General features: G+C 38.7%; 1 protein-coding gene across 3 annotated transcripts in view; it reads left to right on the top strand.

Annotated features, from left to right (window-relative positions):
* The window catches only part of LOC106162452 (protein Wnt-7b), a 36,365-nt gene extending 13,972 nt beyond the window's left edge, over positions 1 to 22,393 (top strand). For all 3 annotated transcript variants that reach the window (XM_013539756.2, XM_013539758.2, XM_013539757.2), the window contains exons 3-4: positions 7,123 to 7,394; positions 20,013 to 22,393. In XM_013539756.2, coding sequence (XP_013395210.1) covers positions 7,123 to 7,394; positions 20,013 to 20,495 — 755 coding nt within the window. In that variant the 3' untranslated portion in view covers positions 20,496 to 22,393. The remainder of the gene's footprint in view (positions 1 to 7,122; positions 7,395 to 20,012) is intronic.
* The last annotated feature ends 288 nt before the right edge of the window (positions 22,394 to 22,681 follow it).

Below are 22,681 nucleotides of genomic sequence, written 5' to 3'. Positions count from 1 at the left end.
AGACTATATATATATATATATATATATATATATATATATATATATAGCTATGACTATATAGCAATTGTAAACAAGGGGGTCTAAATAATATATAGAATACGCGTAAATGCACCTCTCCAGATATGCATTTGATTGCGATCAGTCGGTTATTGTTTTATTACAAAATGAGTAGACTGCGTAATTTTAAACCCTACATCAACCAGCCCCTTCCCTTGTCTTGCCATTGGTTTACATTCGTTGTGGACCAAGACCGACTTTAGACCGAGCCCGCCTTCCCTCACTTCGATCTTTAGGCAATCTTTCAGATTTTATTTCACGTTGACATTTGTCGTATTGTCACGTCCTGTTCTTTAGGTTTGTACGATGTTGTTTTGCACGCAATCTTCAATGAACTGCGCCCTTGCTTTCAGAACTGATTCTATTTTAAGTTTTGTCTGTGTAATATTGCAAGGATATCCATTCAGTAACCCATATAAAACATCGGGGTTACACGTTCAGATATACACTGTACCCTTTTTGCGACTACTTTGGATTAAGAAAGACCACAACATTTCTCTCTTAAGTAGGGCAGATTACTTAAAATCTTCACCTAAGACTAGATTTTGATCAAATTCTGAAAACGCATGACTCACTTTTTTTTCGTCGGTAATTTAGACTGAAATATTATGGAAGATTAGATTTTGGTTAATGAATAACCTGTGCTTCATGGAAGTAGCTATAGACCCCTAGGATCCAAATGCTAGTTGACTCCCTTTTTAGATGAACCAGAATCCAGGTCTTGGCTAGATAATGGAGATCGTTGACTATTAAAATGTAAATTAATTTCGGGAAATGGTGTTTGCTCGCTCACACGTGTGGTCCGGATGAAGAGCCATCAAGGCTGTGTTTTTTTTTTTTTTTCTTTCTTTTTTTTTTTTAACTTGAGCACTAAATGATGGCAGTGGTGGGACAGGACAGTTTGTGCAGGAAGCTTGCCTGTTTCTCATCAAAAATCTGATTGCACCATATCAGTTCTGATCTGTTATTCCAAGAAAAAATTATATTTTGTAATTTTTAACATTTTTTTCTTTGCTGTGGTTTAATTTTTCACATATTCAAGAGATACACTGGCTATCCTTAATGGAAAATGTTACGAAAATTCAGCTTCGTGTAGCTGTTTTAAGACAAAAATAACCAAATTAAAACTGTTTTTATTTACAAATATCTCCATGGTAATCATAAATATGTCGCTCGTGTATTTTTGATTTTTATACTAGAATTTTAAAATATGTATCTACAGATATGATACAAATTCATAAGTCCAATATTTGAACGACAAATGTTTTGAAATGTTTTTAACGAATTCGGTATGAAACAGAGGCCCAATGCCTCAAGCTACCTTATGTTGGGCTGGCCCACTTTAAAATTCTCAAATTTGGTAGAACATTTATCAACATTGCTATTAACAAAAGTATGCCATCTGATAACAAACCCAATGCTAAATAGGCAATGCTTCGACAGATTGGGTAGAATCATAGGTATCATGAGCAAATGTACAACTCTAATATACACCACACATAAAAAACGTACAGCTTTGTAATATTCTGCTCTACATGTAACAGGATAATATGATGTGAACTTGCAGCACAGTTTAAAATGCATGTCCACCAACCGGAACCTGTCCCTCGAGATACCGTGAAAAGAAACATCACTTCCGCTCCACTGCCCGGCCATTACCACCGTGTACAGTACACGCGTAGCACAAATTCTTACAACTTTAACACGATCTGATATCATCAAATTATGTCTTTTACTTTGACCCCGCGTCGTGTTATCTACAGCCTAGTATAAACCGCAGCCCTTCTGAAATTTTATGCAGAAATTTATATAACGTGGAGGCCATTTTTAGGTCGATGCAGGAAAACCGAGAGCCCGTTGTTCATCAAAATTTTGTGAAAAGGATTTTTTTTAATTGCAAAGCTTTGGCATTAGTTAAAGCGAAAGAAGAATGCTGTTTTGCGCATGTACAAGAAGCTTAACAACAAAGAGGACATTACGAATCACCAACGTGCATTTAATTGGTCATATCCGATAGAGAGCGCGTGTTGAAATTCAACATATTTGTGTTCACCATTTTGTTGGGCTATGTAGTGTATTTACAACCAGTGTTCTTTTAAACAGTTAAATACGTGACGCGTGCCTCTGCTTTGAAATCTCGGCGTCGTTTTTTTTAATGCCATAAGAAAGAGCATTTCTAATCGTATGTAAATAAAAAACAAGTATTTTTCATTAGCCCGCAAACATCTTCCTGTTTTTGTTTTTAGAGTTTTTGCTTTATAACGCTAGCCCATTAAAGTCATGTTGGGCAAAGAAAACAGACACGTAGGCTGATAGTAAATAGAAAAGGCTTGTTAATTATTGAGCTCAATTTCAAGTGGATTTCATTATCGTATGATGTATTTGAGCTCAATACAGAAATACAAGAAAACTTGGCTTGATAGCTTATCCCGGAAGACCCAAATGTAGAAACATGATTTTATTTATTATACCAATAGATACTAAACACACGTCATCTGTGACACAGTGCTGACTGTTTTCCAGCAAAAACACAGGTAATTAACAAGCGAAAAACATCCCATAAAGAAGCCTCGGTAATCGACAGGTGCCCGCGTTCTCGTTTAAATCACCCCACACGGCATTCCAGCCGTGTTAACTGCCCGATAAAATATGAACCTCACCTGTATTATGTTCATTTCACGTCAGGAAGAAAAATAAGGCAGTTGGGTTTTGGTGGCATTCCATACTGAATACTTAGTTTAGAAAAGAATCTTTTCAGGCCCGCGTCTCGCAGCAGTATATTAGTGGATAGGGTGACACTCAGCCTTTGATTAATGTGAAGGATGATGAAGCTAATTCAGTCTATATTTCAAACGTTCACGTTTAAGGTTGAAACGCTGAAGTTTTCTTTGTTCATTTTTATGATCGTTGCAATACGCATAACTGAAGGCTAATTCTACGTGCAAAGAGATTTCGTATTTCATACACTAGGGGAATGGGGAGGGAATACATTTTACTATCTTATTTCATCTGAGAGAAAATGGTGTTATGCCATTAAATACTGAAAATCATTGTCCAAACAAAAGGGAATTTACAATTACTCAGTATTGCTGTCGAGTAAAATATGTCACATTCCTGTTTTCAATGTGTGTGTGTGTGTGTGTGTGTGTGTGTGTGTGTGTGAATTGTAAAATAAGAAACGGATATTGAATGATAAAAGCTGTGAGGAAAATGAAGGCGGCCGTCCACAGGAGATTCAGGTGTTACAGGTGTTAAAGACAGTATACATATCTCAAAAGTTGTATTCCAGAGAGAGGGAGTTTAGAGGGTAGGCGCTGGGTGACAACCTTAAATAAATACATAGTGCAAGGGTACGAATATTCCTGCAATGTACAAATGACTGGTGACTAAGCACAGTGTTTCGCTGGGTGACCACAGGGTGTACATAATCGTTGTTATTTACGTGGTTGACATGGTCCCCACCTTACTATCTCTCTCTCTTTTTGGAGGACTGACAGGGGTGAGGGTCTTGTTTATATGTAACTCTAGTATAAAAATTATGTTGCAAGGTGTCAGTTATAAAATTTATCAAGTTTTATCAAGGGATCAGTCACTTTATCTCACATGACAAGGAATATGTCGTTTATTCAGATAAATTGTTGTTGTTGTTGGTTTTTTTTTTTCATTTGGTGTCATCGTACTAGTGTATGCTTTTGCCAAGTAGCTCGGGTTGTATTGTGACAAGTTTTCCAAGTACCACAAAATAAGAAATCTAAAAGCAACAAAAAATGGCCAAAAGATTTCTCATTTCTTTTTCACGGAACAACGTTCGACTTTTTAAAATACTACATACTTTTGTCACGCTTGAGACGTCACCGGGTGTTAAAATTGTAAAGTGATGACAAACTTCTAGTCATTTGACAGCGTCAAGTAATTACATCAGTTAAACAAATGAGAAGGAGAAAAAGAGAGGGAGGGAATGAATACAGAAATAGGAAAAGAGACAAAATAAGAATAGTTCACGTCATGTTACTTAAAATAAGATTTACCGCCGTTTATGATGTTGACTGACAACAGGTGAATACCTGAAAATAACACGTATTCATACCCAAAAAAAGTATAGCAATAAAAGAGGAAAGTTGACAACGGTAAAGCTAAGAGCCGTGGCCCGAGGCTTCGACCGAAAAACGTTTTGTACTTAAGATAACGCTTAGATAACCCTGCTGGCCTTCGCGTGCCTTCACCCCCCTGGCGTTGTACGTACAGGTGGAGAGAGGTAAGATATTAATAGGAAAATCTGCGTTTTATGACATTCTTTACGGTACAATGCAACCAGATCGTTTTCTTTGCTTTAGCAACTTAAAACATTTATACGGGTTATGAGATGTAGTGTCAACGAAGTTAAAACGTGAAGATTGCGTTCACTTGGTTTATGTACATAGAGTTAACGTCTAAAATATGACCTGCGTTGCTGAGGGACAGCTGAAACATCCTTAAATATATAGAGGGACATAGGTTCAAGTTTGATATATTTTGGGGTCGGTATGAAGTTCGAGTCAATGACAGGAACTTATTCAGATGTACCTTGCTTTTTTGTGTGTATATTTTTAATAAGGAATCGAGAAATGAGTTCTAAACTCTTTTCGATGTTGCGAAGGCTTGCGTAGTTTTTTCTTTCCTAGTAAATATTGCTTGTATTTGAAAAAATAACTGTGTCGTTCAGTCTTGAGATTTGGTCAAACACCTGCACCTTCTTTATTTCGAAATTCATTGCTAAGATCGGCTTAATTTCTCCCTCCCCCCTCCCTCTCTCCCTCTCCCCCTTTCTTTCTTTCTCTCTCTCTCTCTCTCTCTCTCTCTCTCTCTCTCAGACATTCTTATAATCCAACATATCATTGTGCCCCAATCCAATCTAAAAAAAAAACACTTCAATGGGCTGAACTTCCCTCACAACAGGGACCCCGGTAAGTGCGTTATCTCGTCCTTTCTTTGTCTCCTTGCGAAGTTTACTAGGACACCATCTCTAGCGTCTAATCTGACGCGACAAGACGATTCGATGTTCTCACAGAAGACCCATATCGAAATAATACGTTTATATGCATTCACCGGGCCGGTGACATGGTGTAGTCACTACCGTATTAGATTAGGTTACCGCAGTGGAAGAGGTCCGGGCTTTGTGTGGCTTTATTGCGCTGTTGATTGTCGTTTTTGTGTCGGGTGTATGGACTTCAGGAGATATTAGCCGGGGTGTGTACCCAGGCAGAAACGAGAGAGTCGACTTGGAGATACCATAGTGTCATCGTCAAGTGACTGGCGGAGGCGATTAGGGTCCTCCATCTTTGTCTGTCCCCAGTTTGAGAAGCTGTTTTATGGGGTGCCTATCCTTTGACGATATCCCGTATTTTATCCGTCTTCCTTTGTTTCTTTGGCTTTTAATTTTTCCTGTTGTCGCAAAATTCTAAAATGTACAGTATACCCAGCAGCTGTAGTAAATGTAACCCCTGCCGAAAATGCTCGTTTGACAATGCGTATAAAAAAACAAATGACACTGTTTTTGAAAATGTATGTGTGGGGCATGAAATCCCATATTTCTTTACACTTCTTCATCGATGTCTGATAGGGAAATAACGCCAATAAACATTGCGCTTACTGGGATAAAAAGTTTTACCAAAACAACATTGGGACGAATGTTAATTTTGGAACTTGCCTTCATAAAAGAAACTATAGTAAGTTACTATGATGACAGGATTTTGCCCATCTGCATATTTTTAATTATGGTATCTGCTTCAAGTTTGAGTAATTTCTCCTTTGGGGAAACCGTCCTCCAGATGGAGTGAAAAAGGTTCATTCAAGTTCTACAGACGTTGAGATTACTAGTCTCCGGAGTTCGAGTTCTCAAGGTTTCAGCTGTCCACTCCCCATGGGCAGGGGTCAGTAGTGGTCAGTCGTTTCCACATAGATACTGTGACATATCGCTTCCTAACGCTCCCCGGATGCTGAAACCGTTTCATTATCTTCTCTTTTATGTGGCATAATTAGAGAGCGTCGAAAAAATTAATCACGGCAAACGTCTCAAAAGTCGCGCGGACGGAAGAATTATGCTAATATGGCAAAGAAAGGGCGCTTGAAGATTAGAATCTTGGAACAGAATATCAAATGCTGATTGTCATTTGTCCGGAATGGAGATGGCGGTGTGGAATAAAAATGACAATTAAGATTACTGGTTGATGCAATTAAAGTTCGATAAGTACCTCCTCTGCGCCCTGCGTCTCCGCGCGTGTCTTTACAACGCGATTAAAATAGTTGCGATCTGCCTGACACTCCATCTTTTAGAATGGGATGATGCATGGATACCACTGGGCTGTCGTTTGTTTGTTGCTACTATTGCATAAAACACCCCAAAGGCACTACGTTGGTGGTCTAAGAGAGGGGCTTGGAATAAACAAGTCGTTTTTCATCCCATACAGTGCTCGGATAACTCACCTCTGTCCATATCTACCTTAACGTGGAGATCAATTACGGAATAATATTTGGAGTTGTATTTTGAGTCTTGTGTGAGCCCATCTACACAGCTTTTATTTTTTCATTCTTTTATTCACATTCCGATATACTTTTCAATATGTAGTTGAAGTCCTCTTGCATATAATAATTATATATTTTGTTTAACTTATATGTAATGTAATTCATTGTTTGGGGCCATTTAATATGCACTCTTCTTCAAAATTTTCTAAGGTAAAGACCCTGCAACTGTCATTTTCAATGGCAAAGAATGAAAAAGTTATGTTTACTTTGAGCAAATATTCTACCTAGGCTAGCTTGATGTATTATAACCACTCTTTTCTTACTGAAAGTGTCTTTTTTGATGCAGTATCTCATTTTTATCATTGATATTTTGATTTCAATGGGCACAATTGTCTTTCGCTTATGGACACTTATATGCACTTATACTTTCGTTTGCTGTATCCAAATATCATTCATGCACTAAACTTTTGCTTTAAACTGGTTTACTTATCTTGATTGAAAAATATTTTTAGGAATAAATTGTACATATTCCTCAATCTACCAACTTTTTTATTTTGATTCCAGGCAGCCGCGAGGCCGCTTACGCCTACGCCATCAGCGCCGCTGGCGTCGCTTACGCCATCACGCAGGCGTGTAGTCAAGGCAACATGACAAGTTGTGGCTGTGACAGGCGGAAGATGGATGGTCGGTTCTCTCCCCAGGGATGGAAATGGGGAGGGTGCAGCGCAGATATAAAATACGGTCTCAAGTTTGCCCGATTGTTTGTGGACGCTCGGGAAATAGAAGGAGATGCAAGGTCACTTATGAACTTACATAATAACAGGGCCGGCAGAAAGGTAAGATATTTATTTATTTATTTATCGTAGGCCTATATAGCTTCAATTTTTTTGTTTATTTTCTTTAATTCTGTGAATTCATTTATTTCTTTTCTACTCTATCCCTTCATTCTTGGGGGGACCTAAATCTGCCATTAATAGCGAGCAGAATGCGTGTACCTACTTAATCTATTCAAATCTTTATAAAAACTGAAATAATATATTTCCCCGTTACATCAAGATATACTTGGTTCTTTGGATTGAACAACAAAACTACCTCCATTCCATGAAGATCGTTACGTCATACATTACGCATCCTGCTGATAAACGAACTCAATATGGGCTTTATTACCATATTACTTCACCTTCCCATAGTTGAATAAAGAAATGGAATACTGTGAAACAACACATTTTCCATGAAATAGAGTCCTAAAAAGTGAAAATATCTGTTACACTAGTCACGGTGTTAGTTGGAAACTTGGCGGAACTGACGCCTCTTTAGTATGACGCAATCTTCCCCATGTGACGTAATAGCCAGCAGGTCAATCAGAGTTGTTGCAGCCGGTAACGTTTTGTCGCCCTTGCTAGATGGGGTGTACCTCTGACGTAATACACAAATTGACTGTTTGGTGATCTGATTGCAGTGAGATCACCATTGTTAAAGATTGTCATCTCTCTCGTTCAACCATTTATAAGTGATATTTGATAGAACACTTCTTTTCCTAATTGATACACTTTGGCGACTGCAGTTTCTTGGAAAATGCGTTAATACTCACTAGTTGTCCTTATAAACACAGGAAGTCGCTCAGGAAATAAATGGCCACTCAAACAAAGTACAAAACAGATGAACAAGCACACAAATAAGAAAGTAAACTTTAAAATGTTTTCCCAATACTTTCTCTTGTCGATGATTTACGCCAGCAGTTCAATATGTCTTTGTTTATCTCTTGGATATTCAAAACAACGCGCGTCACTTAAGATATTTGTAAAATTGTAAGCCACTGGCCTAATGGAAAAAAAACTGATGTATTGACGTTAAACTTTGGAAACAATTACGACACCGTTGCAAAACGACATTTTTGAAGTGGATTTCGTTTTCTTGGTGCTTTCCAAGCTGAAGGCATTAACCCCGTTTTTATCGCCATCCCCACTAAGATAACACCACACCACCCCAGCTACTCTTAAAATACCTGCTAACAATTGCAAGGTAAAACAAATGTGAAATAAGGTTTTTATTATTGTCGAATTCCCCATTGCCCTAAAGGAACTTCGTACAGTAAGCGGCAACATCAAAGAGTTGGACAGTTTTCTTTGATGGACCCGCGACTCACTGGTCTCCGTGGTGCAGCGCCGCCAAAGTAGATAGCTAACGTAACCCAAAGTTTATATCAGTTCAGAAAAACTTTAACTGATCCAAGATGGTTTCATTCCATTTCGAACCAACGTTTGCGAACGTAAAAAGCAAAAATATTTATATATTGAACAATGAAGTCTTTAAATGGGACCTTCCCACATTTCCTGATACCCAAATCATTGACTTTTTATTCTACTTGATAAATCGACACAGTATCGTTGACATTTTAGAAGTCTGATAAGTCAGTCATCAGACAAACTGATATCAGTTTTAATAACGATAATACCTCTCAAAATGATTGTTGTTTAATAATAAAACCCTATCGACTTCACTGCGACAAGCACTGAATACAAACAAGGGCTTATTTACAGCTATCATATGTCCAAACATGTAAAAAAAAGTTACGAAAATTCCACTCGGATAAAGGACGACATTTTGCGGATGTGACCCCTGTCGTCCTGTAGTTTAGCCTACCCCTATTATCAACCGGCATTGTGAAAGAATAATTGACGCCTGTCGCCAAAAAGAGAGCAGGAGGTGAGAAAATTTACAAAAATGATTGCTCAAAGATGAAAGCTGGTCTATTTCATGGCTGTGATCACAAGTTGCGGGCCTGTATGACGTCACAGGGCAGACGACAACGGTCATGGGAGGGGGCTTCTCAATGTATTGCAGGGGCCGTGGTACGAAGGGGTCATGTCTATTTGGGTTCGAGTTTAATACTTAATATCGATGTCAGTTTTCTAGACACAGCACACGACCTTGATGCTGCTTCTCTCTGAGATAATTTTTCTAGGTTTTTGTTGCTTTATGTTCCACTATTGCCTTATTTCAAGTCAAATCCTCGCTCCTTTGACTGTTTGCATCAGGCCATGTATTAAACTAACAAACAAGATGATAGCTCTATTAGTTAATATCTTTCTTTAACTCTGTACTGATTCTTTTTCTATAAAATATAATTTTGGCGTTTTATATTTAGCTTACGTTGCCTATGTGTGTAGGCCTAGTGGCACAGATGCCACATTTATGTCGTCAATAGAAATGACCCTTTGGTGGTCACATTGCATTTAAAAGAGTCAAAACGGAAAAAGTTTTCTACATAAAGGAATCTATCATTTCATCACATTTTGGAACTGCCTATGACGTATCTTATTACGTGTGTTTGTCTGGTTGACATATTTTTTTCACTCCAAAAACTTATAAATAACACTGTGAATGACGCGGAATTGAGCGCAGGTGGCTACATTCCAACCACCTTATCTTCAAAATACATTTGTTTATTTTTTCAATATTTTTTAGTTCAAAACAAACTGAAATCAGATTTGATCAATGAGATTTGAGCGTGAGCTCCATTCCTGACGTCATAACCAATGCAAAGGTATCAATGAAATGATATCGAAATTACGATCAACGTTCATAATGGACGAAATATTCAAAAGATGTTTACCATCTTAAGAAATCTCTTTTTCTGGATTGAACTCTGCGGTTTGAGGTGTACATCCAAGTGAAAATAATTGCGCACAGGGCATAGGGGTTAGTGCAAACACAGGGCTGATACAGGCCATGTTTTATAAAAGAACTTTAGTCAAAAAGTATATCTGTACTTTTAGACAAAACTTTCAGTCTTCTTTGAACCTGGATGAGTTAGAATTAGTCCAGTGTGCCTGTTGAATAATGAGAAAGATGTTATCCATATTTTGACTGGTAGTTTTTTAAAGCAGATTTCTGCATATCTATCTTGAAGTTAAGACCCGCTGTCGATCTTAAGTCTTATTTTAAAATCAAAGGCCAGGTGTGAGAGGGCAAGCGAGGGGAGGGGGTGTTTTGTTGCCGCTCCCCAAAGGAAGGAAGGGGGGCTAGATTAGTGAGGCGATAGGTAGCAGAGAGGGCGTCTCTAAATCAAATACTTCTACCTTTTTTGGTATTCGGTGGCATCAACTACTTTTGAACTTATTGGCCTCTTTCTCGACATCGTCAAGTGAACATCAATGCTCCCATCAAGCTGGGTATGGGGGAAAGTGAACCGTGAACGGGGCACATTCAGCGTTTGAATGATCGGAATGTCTGGGGCCACCGTACCACTTCTGCAATTAAACTCTCAGCGCGTTTTTTTATCCACAGGTAAAAAGCTAGGTACTCGAAACTTCAGAGAAGTAATAAATTATCGCATTCAGACCTAATGTAGCATACTATCAACCACCTGAATAGCCGATATTTTCATTCTTAAAAGCCACAAAGTGGTTGTGCTCAAGTTAATAGGCAAGTATGGCGCAGTGGTACCTTACAATATTTATAAAAATAGAGTCTTAGTGCAGAAGTCTGTTTCCTATTTAATCAAGCAGCAGTGAGGTGTTATCCTTTTTATCACCTAGAAATCTCTTCAAGGTGTGTCCGCCCTTTTTGGCTTTCCTTGAATTTTCTTCATTTCTAAGGCCACACCCACTGCGTACCTATATAGAACTTTCAACATACCCGGCAGTTACAAGGAAAAGTATTTCAATACCCTCCCCTCACCCACCCACCCATTGCCTAACCTCAGCGACTTTTTCTCATTTTTTCTTTTTCAATTTGCAGAGAATTCTTAATCCCTAATCCAATTTGTGGCAGGTGAAACAGTTTTTGTTTGACAAACAAGAAAATTACTTCCCGAACTTCTATGTGTTGGTAGTTAGAGGTGTAGCGCGGGGAGGTAGAACAGCACTGGAACAACAGTCTACGTGGTAGACGGGGTCAGGGGGGCTAGATACCAGGCATTGGAAGAATGTTATTGTTAGAGCTCGACTACCACCTTAACCGCAACAATACATCAATATTATCCTGTTTAATCTAACTGGAGGGAGAAAAGAAACAAACAATATCACGTGAAAAGTCAATACCGTTTTCCCGATCAAAGATTACGAGAAGAACAGCGATCTGCGATTGAATCATTCTTGCTTTATCTCAGTCACGTCACTGCGTGGAGTCCCAGCTTACCGTGTGGCACAGTTGTGACAGGTTTTTTAATTAACAATTTTTCATTACCTCTTACATGCTGGACCCGCTCTATAGGGTCGCATTCCAGAACGAACGAAACCAGTTTTTGTCCTGTTTCAATTTGCGACCATAAATAGAGGGTAGGCAACTAACGCGATGTCGTTGTGAGAAATCTTTTAAAAATCATTCCATTAACAATAACATGTTTAAGACACATTGAAGCCAGGTGTATATTGATATAGAGCGTTTTAATAAGATTGATTTAAAAGCTGCATGGTTACTTGGGACGCTTAGCTAATGTTTAGGCGCCGTTTATTGCGTTCTTACGTCCCGCGTTCTCGGGTTAAGGAATGTCATTTGACAACAGGTAAACACACTTTTTTTCTGCTCACCTTGTATCGTCCTTGGAAACGCTTCGCCCTAGAGTCTGCAATTAAAACTGATACTCTATTCCCATAGATTTTAGATCGATCTATCCCCGCGGGGAGTCTCACTAGATTACTTTCAGATAATCCGACTTAAATGTCCGTCCCGCCTACTACAAGCTGTAAGAGGGTAATTAACTTTCGTGTCCGCCCTGCTGACAGCTATTTAGCGTGAACCCCCAGGGAGTTAGGTCGATCTAAAGTAGGTCGATCTAATCTATGGAAATGGGGTGTTAAACTGCCCTTTAAAATAAGAGATAATAACCAGTAACGCTACGAAAAGTGTACAAATCCAGCCCCTAACACATTCGAGCGTTCACTTTGGTATAAGGATAATTGGTGATCTCGGTAGTTAACGATTCAATCGAATCATGTTCTTACAAAAAAACTGAAAAGCCTACATTTTGGAACATTATGCCACTTGAATACACACGAAGAGGCAATGACATTCTATATTTTACATTTTCATACACGAAAAAAAGCAAAACCTTTTTTAAACCAATTTTTGTACAATTTCGTTCGTGCGATTCTTGGCTTATTCACTGAAATAGAATTAAAATGGAAACGTTTAAAATTCAATTTGGTAAATAGGCTGCATTTCATAAATTGGAAAATAACGTGCTAGGTTCGGTCGTTTCTAACGCGCTGAAATGCTTTAAGTGTTAAAGGTATTGAAACGGGAGACAATTTGTTTTGCTTACAAAGCATTTTCGCTCCCAGCAGAAATGCGACAAATCTCTCCTATTTTCTTTCCGTGTCTTATCTGTGTAACTATAAGGACCATACATCAAGATGGTTATCTAAGTTAACAGGGTGGATAAAATGTCGCTTCCAAAGAGCTTTTTACTTTCCACTTCTTCACTTGTCACACAAATTGCCACTAGGCATACTTAAATAGAATGGCAAGTTGATGCGCCTTTTTACTCGTAGTGGTACGTGTGCTCCTTTAATTCTATCTGGTTTTGCTGACGAGTATACTGCGTTTTTTACCTTGGTTTTCTCTTTGATATTCAAATTATCTTTTCTGTTATAATTAGAACCATAAAAAAGAAATTGTTGATGAACGGCAAATATCATGGACCTTTTCATGTTTCCATTAACCCTTGTCAATTACATCTTACTATTAGTACGCAGGGTTCGTCCTCGCTGCCGTGAGCTTGTCTTGGTGTCATACTTTGAGCACCAGAGCACAACGCCAGGCAATATTGTCCCTGCATTTGGCGCATCTCTTTCATTGCTTCCAGTGCCTTCTCAAGCAAAAGAGTGACTGTCAACTTCACGAAAACACCTCGATCGTTTGTTGACGTGCGGCGTCTTTGAAGTGTCAAATCTTGTTAGGGCTGGCTCGATGAGCACCTCATAAGAACGAAATTTGTAAACCTACTATCCCCTTTTAACAGAGGACCCACTGGTTGTATGAGGACGTTTATGGTGATGCATAATACGATGATTGTTATCAAAGATTCAATGTTAGACCACCCTGCACTGAACAGAATTTTATTTGCGAAATATATATCTATTACTTTCCCCTAAGATTTCCCATCTTTTCAAGCATATCATTGTCGACTTAACTTACAGGGCATATCTAGTGCGACTTAACACAGCTCGTGGCCACGATACTCTACAAACTGTCGGTGCGTGCTTCACATGACCTAGATATGGAATTATCAAAAGATTTGACAAAAAATGATCCCGTATAGAAAACCGACAGAGCGTTTCGGGGCTCTTTCAGCGTCTTGCCATGCGTAGTTACACAACCAGTGAAACTGATTCCGCTGCTAGAATTAAGCCCAGACATGGCCGTTCATATTCCTAAACAATGACGACCTTTCCAGCAAGATTCCATTAAAAACTTAATGACTATTTTTTGTGTATGTCAACTTCTTTATTGCCAAATCAGTAAACCGTAATTGTTTCCATTCATTTCTTTTTTGTATCTTTTTTATTACGCTGATCTTTGCTGCATTTACTAAATGGAAATGAATCTTGAGCGTGGGTTTCAAAGGCATTCTTGGACGAGCGAGACGTTTCATTATAAACATAAAACGCCGAACACAATCGCAATTATCATTGACTGAATTTCAGTAGGAAATGACTTTTGTAAAGTGGCAGCTAGCATGCGTTCTGTTACCATATTTAGCAACATTTGTAGGGCGGCCCTTTTTTACCTTTATAATCTGTTATTAAAGACAGGAATACCTGTGCGGTTATGATGCTGTTTCACTGCCATAAATATACAGCTCTCGATGGGGCATTCATACAGCAACAGGGGAAGAATTCAAATTTACTCCCACTGGGGAAAGAAGTAATTGTCACTTGTTTAGCTGAAAACAGACCGTGATGTGCATGTATTCTGAAATATTGTTTATATATGTGTGTGTGTGTGTGTGTGTGTGTGTGTGTGTGTGTGTGTGTGTGTTTTACGTTTATAGACCCTGTCAATTTATAGACTGTCTTCTATAAATAGACTGTCTTCTTTGGGATCATGGCGGATCATTTACTTAAGAAAATAATCTGAAAACGACGACACAATTATGTTTCAGAAATACACAGAATCACAGGAATGTAAATACTTCTTTTCGTTCATCATTCTTGATAACAAGTCCTGTCTCAATGCGTCTCTCTTTTTTTTCTCCTGAATTTCCTCTTCTTTTCATTTGTAACCGAAAAAACGGCCAAATGTTCCACGGCAGAAATTCCTATAGAATAACATCGTTTTCATATAGCGGATACAGTAACCGTCCGTGGACACATACATGTATATAATAAATACGCTGTGAAACTCACTAACAGCTTCATATGGGCATGAAACCTCCCAACTTTAAGAAATTTAATAATCTCATTCAGGCATATTTTGCTATCACGCTTAAGTAACTATGTGTAGCAGTTTTGATACACGTAACACCAGTGCACTGAAGGTGAGAGCAAAAGCGTCAACGTTGGTGCAGATTCCCCCCGTCTCACTTCACTGGTCAGTGCTCACCGAACTGGTCATGAGTTGCACCGGCCTTGGGCCAAAACAATAATAGACTTCTACTGTCCTCCTGGTCGACCCCGGTTAACCCCTGAGGCTCTTATCTGGAGTCTTCTTTTGTCCGTTTTTTCTCCAAAATTCGACCTTTGTGTCATTTATGACGCACCATCCACTCCTCCGCATTTTTCATTAAACTTGAAGCACTTGGTCTATTCCTACCGTGGCCCACGCGAACAATGATAAAAAAGAATAAATCTTACAATAAATTATAACACTTGCAATTGTAAGAGACCCATTTTATTAAAGGGATAACAACTGTTCATTTTGGCCAAAAAATGAATTTTCTTGGGGTGAACGCAATTTTTCCATACTTACCAATGGTAAATTAATCCATTTCTCTATTTAATGTTAGTCCTTGTTTTTTTTTTTTTTTTTTTTTTTTTTTTTTAAAGATTGATTTTTTGTAATAATCTCTCTTGAAATTATTACGGAGTATAGCCATATATGGAGGTCACATGGTCCGATGACAAGCACAGATTTCAGATTAATTGCTTTAACTGCCGTTTTTATAGTAAAATAGAATATATTATATTTCTATGAGTTGTTTACAAAATGTATTTATTGTGAAATACAGATCTTATACGAGGAGTTGTTATTCCTTTAACAGAGGTATTCTAAAATGGAAAAGGAATATGGGCCGATAATGCATCCTTCTTGTTTAATTTTTTCGCTTCTGAAGGCAGATTAATACTTATTTGCATTTCGTCGACGCACGGTGTTCCCTTCACTATGTCATCCAAATGTGACATTATTCTATTGCAACTTTTTGAAAGCATCAACAGATTAATCAACTTGGTCATATACAGAAGTTTTAGAATCGATGTCAAATCTTTATTTAGAAATATCGAGGAAGAGGTAACTTAGTGTGCAGGGAACTAAATATATAAAGTTCCTTATGTCTGCTATCTTGATCGTAATGAAAAATAAGCTCTCTCTTTCTCTCTCTCTCACTCTCTCTCTCTCTCTCTTGCTCTCTCTCTCTCTCTCTCTCTCTCTCTCTCTCACTCTCTCTTGCTCTCTCTCTCTCTCTCTCTCTCTCCTGCCCCTCTGTCTCTCTCGTCATTTGTACAATAGTCACGGAGCACAGATAAATCAGATGGTAGGATACGTAAAACTGCAGCATGCGATCTGCATAACCAGGTGCGCAATGACAAGAGGAAGGAGAGTGCTCAACTGGTGGATAATATCTCACGTCCTCCCCTTTTGCTGTTCACTGCACTTTTGAAGCAGGTGCGAAGGTGCCTCGTACTTGTTGCCATGTTTTAACACCCCCCCCCTCCATCCCCCCCCGTGAAAAATACATATTAGAAAAACGTCCAACCTCTTCAAATATACTTAGATAAATATATACAACAATATTGGCGCACACAGACATGAGAACGAAACACAGATGTAACAACTGGAAACTTGAATGCACCCTTTCATGTTGTCTGAAATATGAAGTTGGAATAAGTGCACCACTGGCTGATATGAACATGATTTATTGTTAATCTACTTTGTATCAGAGTGCAAAAAAAGTAGCTCAATAATCCATTTATGGTATTGTTTTCAAACCTGTTCCCCTTTTAAGACCAGCTACTGTAAATGCCAAATTTAGAATAATAAACCCCGAAATAGATAAAATCAATTATGACTAAGTTACGTAAAGTCTAGGTTAACCGAAATTTTTGTTTAGATGGATGTCTTTTTTTGGTTGAATGGTCGTCATGCATAACAAATTGTTAGATTGAGAGATTATGTTGAATTTAAAATGCATAATGTATTGACACTGGTGATATGGTTCGAAATACCTTTTTATATCTTGCTTTACTGTGCCGTTTTAGTAATGAAAAGATAATTCATGACACCGAGATGATTTTGGTTCGCAAGAATATCTGTTGATAAACGCCTACTTTCGTCGAAACAGGTTAATTTTCAACACCGCAGAAAAGTTTGCACCACAGTCCTGAAAAACTCACAAAAAATATCACCCTCCAATGTGACAAATTCTAGAATAAGGGTACGCAGAAGCGCAGAAACGCGCATTTGCCAACACGCACACTAACTGCGCAGGCATGCGTTTGCGAGTCACACACGTGCAAGCACGCTGTCCAATATAATGTCTTCGACCAGCGCTAAAGTACGGCGACACGTATCTGTAGTGGAGACAGCAGACAGGCTAGTTGAAAAGGTCAGCCAAATACCTTGTAATGAAACCCGTAAAAGATGTCAATTTGATAGGCAACAAATCGCCGTGGCAAATCTATACCATAAAGAATTTATGATCGATTTGTGTTTCATAGTTGTATGGGGTGACGGCACAGTGGAGATGCCATCCGTCATTTTTGGACCGCACGCTGTGGGGGGAATCTAACAGGGTTTACACAATGCTCCGATCCGGCTCGATCAAAGCTTGCATCAAATTTAGACCGTAATTTTGCAGCAATGTCTTCGAAAAAGGCGCTGATGTTGTCGGAGCTTTATCTCACACGTGTTTGCAAGAGAGTTGTGCTGTAATTCTCTTTCAAACAGCAAAAACATTTAAAATCTGCCTGCAATACGATCAAGGTTCGACCAAGCTGCCCAATCCATGGTGTATAAATCTTACTTTAGTTGTCAGGGAGTTTGGAAGGTCAAAGAGGGAAAGAACAAGGCAGAGTGAAAAAATGAACACAGAAATCAAGTTATTCTTTTTACTCCACCACCTCCCCCTTTTTCAATTTTAATCGAACAAAAAGTCTAAAAATTAAGCCACAAAAATGTTTTTATGTCATAATAATCCCCAAAGTAGTAATATCTATTTTATTGAAGCATGGCTCTAATGTGCAAGAGAAAGGAAACCGCCTATATGAATTTAACATCGTGTACCCAAACCCTTATTTGCCAGTTTATGTCTTGGTCAAAATTAGGCTGAATCCTTGCTTCTGATATTGCAAACATTACATATACAAGAGACAGCAAGGAGCATTCTGTGTAAGGCACCATGCCGAGCACTTCGTTATTTCTCTTCGCATATTTTTATTTTCTATTTTGGTGACACAAAATGGAGTCTTTTCCATAATTATCCCAGTTTTAGAGGCGGTGTTCTGTAAAAGGAAATCGGGACTACGTGTCTTTTGGGCCCAGTGGACCATTTGGCGTTTTTTTCTTCACTTTTAACGAGTTTGTTATGGCAAGCGGTTTCCTTGCACATTCACAATGACATCATAAAGTCGCATCTATTTCTTTTCATTTGGCACTTTGAGACGTTTACCTAAACATTTACATTCCTCAAGTGTACATTTTCAAATATCCCCCACGTTTCCCGAGGGAGATTGCTTCCCCCCCCAAAAAAAATATATTTATCTAGTCACATTTTGCAAATCATACGTCCGGGTTTGTGATTGCAATTTAACCAGTTATGTGACTGGTGTGTTAGGTATGCCCTACCTGAGAGTTTAAAAATCGGAACAGAAAATAAAAATAAGAAAAAAAACCGTCACAATTGAAATACAGATGCACAGCATGGGAAAGACATAACGTGAAACTCTAAATTGAGGGAGGGGGTGCAAAAATAGCAGCAACAATCAACAAATAAATTCAACGTGACTCAGTAACTGTTATAATTGCCCGCGTTGCTAGGGAACAAAAAAGGCACGCGAGCACGTGATATAGTAACCTTTTCCAAGGTCACATGGCTGCAAAAAGAGCTTCCTGTTTTATTTAAATACATAACTTTTTCATACTTGTTTCCTAAATCTTTTTTATTGTTTATGAATAGCAATGAAACTGGTAGTTTTATCCAGCTAGAGATATCGTCTGATTTTTCGTTTTTACCTGAAAAAGGGCACGTGGTGAGGCATGAATATGTTACTGTTGCCGAAAAAGATCATTTAAATATACAAAAATATTTCACATTTTGAAATGACTGAACTTCTAATTTCAAAGAAACGGCTGGAGCATTCTAACAATAATCCCCAACAATATGTTTCTCCTTTCTGCATCCGTAACCGTTTTTCCCAAATAATTGGAAAATGAGTCAGACAGAATTTTTTGCAGCCGACAAAACGATCAGTTCTGTTTTGGCATATTTCTTGTCTCAAGACACCATTATAATTTTTTGTTTCCACATTTTGTGATGAACACCTAAAGAACAGAAGTAACTTCTCAAACCGATATCACATGATCAATGATTAACATGGAATCTTAACGATGTTTTTCCATCCCCCCGCCACGTGTTGGCTCACCTTGTCCTTTCGTGTAGTTAATAGTCACATTAACATTAATTGAACTTCTTTTTATTGACAATGATGATGCCTGAACCTAAACAATGTCAACCATTAGCGTATCAGAGTGGTGTTTCTATAATTCCAATGGGCATAATCTAGATGTTTACATCAGAAATGTCTTCTGGATCACGTAGTACCTTCCACCTAGGTACTCAAGTCCCTTGTGACAGAGTGACTTAATTTTTGCATGATACCAGCTAAGGGGGAATCTTCAACCACAGATTTTTCACCCTTTCCATCACTTTACAGTAACCTAAGAAATGTTTGTCTCTTTGTCATTATGACGACTTCTTAACTAAACATGTTGTTTTGATTTTTGTCTTTAATAAGTGCAAGATTCTGCTAGCTTAGTGTAATGTAATAAGATTGGTTTGCAATGTTTAATTTTCAAAATTCAGTACACGCAGTAATTTATATTGAATATTATCTCTTTAACCAACTTTTGAATGCTAGCTGTAGCTTTGTTGGAAGGCACGGTGCTACTTAGCGCCAGGACGAGTTCATTTTTTAATCTAATTTTTGTCCTATTTGTTTCAAAGTTTTCTTCTTAAATTGAATCCTATTTGAAATTCAGTTTTTCACCTGAAGCATTTTCTCTTCTTTTAGGCAGTCAAAGAGAACATGGTCGTAGAATGCAAGTGTCATGGCGTCAGCGGATCTTGCACAATGAAGACATGTTGGACGACGCTGCCGCCTTTCAGAAAAATTGGAGACTTTCTCATGAAAAAATACAGACTAGCAAAGGAGGTCGAACCAATCCGAAGCCGGCGTGCTAGGAGGCCTCTTTTTCTCAAGTGCAAAAAATCAAAAAAGCCGGACCGTAAACCTAAAAGGACGGATGTAGTATATCTGCAGAGGTCGCCTAATTATTGTGACTATGATCCGTTGACTGGGTCACTGGGGACGCGGGGGAGACGCTGCAATAGGACTTCAGATGACACAGACGGTTGTGACTCAATGTGCTGTGGCCGAGGCTACAACACACACCAGTACACGCGCACGTGGCAGTGCAACTGTCGCTTCCATTGGTGTTGCCACGTCACTTGCAATGAGTGCCGAGAGAGAACGGAGGAATACACGTGCAAATGAACGCTATTTCCTACCTTATCTCTCTCTCTCGCTCTGTCTCTCTCTCTGTTCCCAACCCTGCGTTAATTTCCGAGATTTTAATTGCTGATTTGATTTAATTTGACCAACCGCACAATTCTTTATGGAAGAAAACGACCAAGCACAATTGAGAATGGCACGCGTCAGCCAAAGAGACGCAACAGTGATGGTTCACATGAACTACGATGTTTTAAAGCCTAATGGGATGTCCCTAAAACCACGATGCACTCAATATGCTTACAATCTGACAAGACACCGCATTCAAAATAAATGTGTCGACCGTATAGGACACAGACAAACAGCGCAATTCCCGGTGGCTTGTTTAGAGAACAATCAAGTACTAATCTTTTCTGTGCTTATATGAAATAGGAATTTCTTGAACGAACAATGGATACGTGTCATTTGTCCGGTACATCAGATTATGGCTGAAAGCGAGCTTCGGCTAAGGGTTGTCTTGAAGGAGTAACCACGTGACAGTTACAAATTGGGACCCCTCTTTCACACGTTCTGGAGCAAAACTACTAAACAAAAATAACTGGGACAACGCATTGATTTACCCCATTTACATACTGAGACATTTTAAAGCAAAAGTCAAACATTCTCCCACAATGAGAAAATTAAAAAGAAAACGGAATCCCGGACAGCATTCACTAAATTAAAATTTTGGCGACAATGGCGCTGTGTGACCCAAACGTGTACAGTGAATGTTCACGACACGTGCGTTATGAAGGGGACACTGGATGGAACAGATACGAACACTATTCCACAACACTACAGTCGGACAAGCAACAGGCTCCTTCGTCCCGATATCTGTAACTGCGCAGTCTTGTTTGTATCCATTGTTATTTGGAGCTGCGCGCGCAGTGGCCCAGAGTGACGGCACATTCCTTCACCCATCCTCTCTCTCTCAGCGGTGTCACCCTAGCTGCTGGGAGTGAAAACAAGGTAACCCGATCGGCCATCAAATTCAGCCGAGATTGTAACACGGGATTGGTGAGGCATGAAACGCGCGTCCCAGCCCCGGTGTCTGTTTTCTTCCAGTGCCAGGCGTTTCTCGAGGCTTCCCTCGCTCCGGGTGACCGGCCTGAAAGGACGCTCGTTAAAGATCAGTGGATGCCATTTGCGCAAAGAGAACACACGCAGACTTCCGAATCACAAGGTCGATTCACAACTCCCAAACGGGAGAAAGAGAGCATAAAAACTGCTCTTTAGAATTGTTGCTTTTCTCAAATAGATATCTACTTGAATGAAACGCGACACAATGACATTGGCAATGGAGCAATAGTGTGCTTACGTATCGGAATGGAGACTTTGCGGGGCTACCCGACTGCTTCACAATCCATTGTACGTCAAACAAGTTGGGTGGAATTTTATTTTTCTGTTTCCATGCACAAAGTTTGATAGTGATTATAATTCGAAGTTCCAGGTGTCATTTATTTAACTTAAAGTATATTTATCTTATTGGAGAATTTCCCACCGTAACGAATGGAACTCATTTCTACCGTAAAATGTACAGAAGCAAACAGTCATAATATGTTTACGTAATGATTATCAGTGTACATTATTTGTAACGTCATGTAAATATGTGTAGATTTTTCTCCCCAATATTTATAGTCCCAAGGGGCACCTGTGTATTGATACAAGTATTACTGATGTACATACCATAATTCAAACCCAAATGAGTGCATACTATGTTTCAACTGTTTGTGCCCTTCATCCTGAAAAGAGACTCGTTCCCACTGATTGCCAATGGGTGTGTAGAAAGCTTGGGACGAGGCTTGTGTTTGGAGAGTAACTCTGTATATGCCAATATGTTATAACTTACAATCTATGTTCATAACTGTTTCAGACGTAAATATATTATTTGTATATTTTGTAAATTGCTGCTGTTGTCTTATTTTTCAAAAGTTAAGTATTTGTCATAAAGAAAAAAATTGAACGATATTCGCTGCTCGTTACTTAATTTACATGTGAAGGGATTCAACATCTAGATGGAATGCATTTAACAGTACCACTTGTATCCAAACACCTAGATGCTTTTAGATTTTTAGAAAATTCCTAACATGTTTTGACAAAAGCTAGACAACATACATTTTAAGCAACGCGTACAATTTGACATTTAAACAATTCCAACGGTTTAGGACAAAAGAGGACATTTTTCTGGAGAA

The sequence above is a fragment of the Lingula anatina genome, chromosome 6 (assembly GCF_051362555.1).
Source record: "Lingula anatina isolate TDL-2025a chromosome 6, LinAna3.0, whole genome shotgun sequence".
NCBI lineage: Eukaryota > Metazoa > Brachiopoda > Lingulata > Lingulida > Lingulidae > Lingula > Lingula anatina.
Note: the sequence above shows the minus strand (reverse complement) of the source record. Positions and strands in the feature narration are given on the sequence as shown.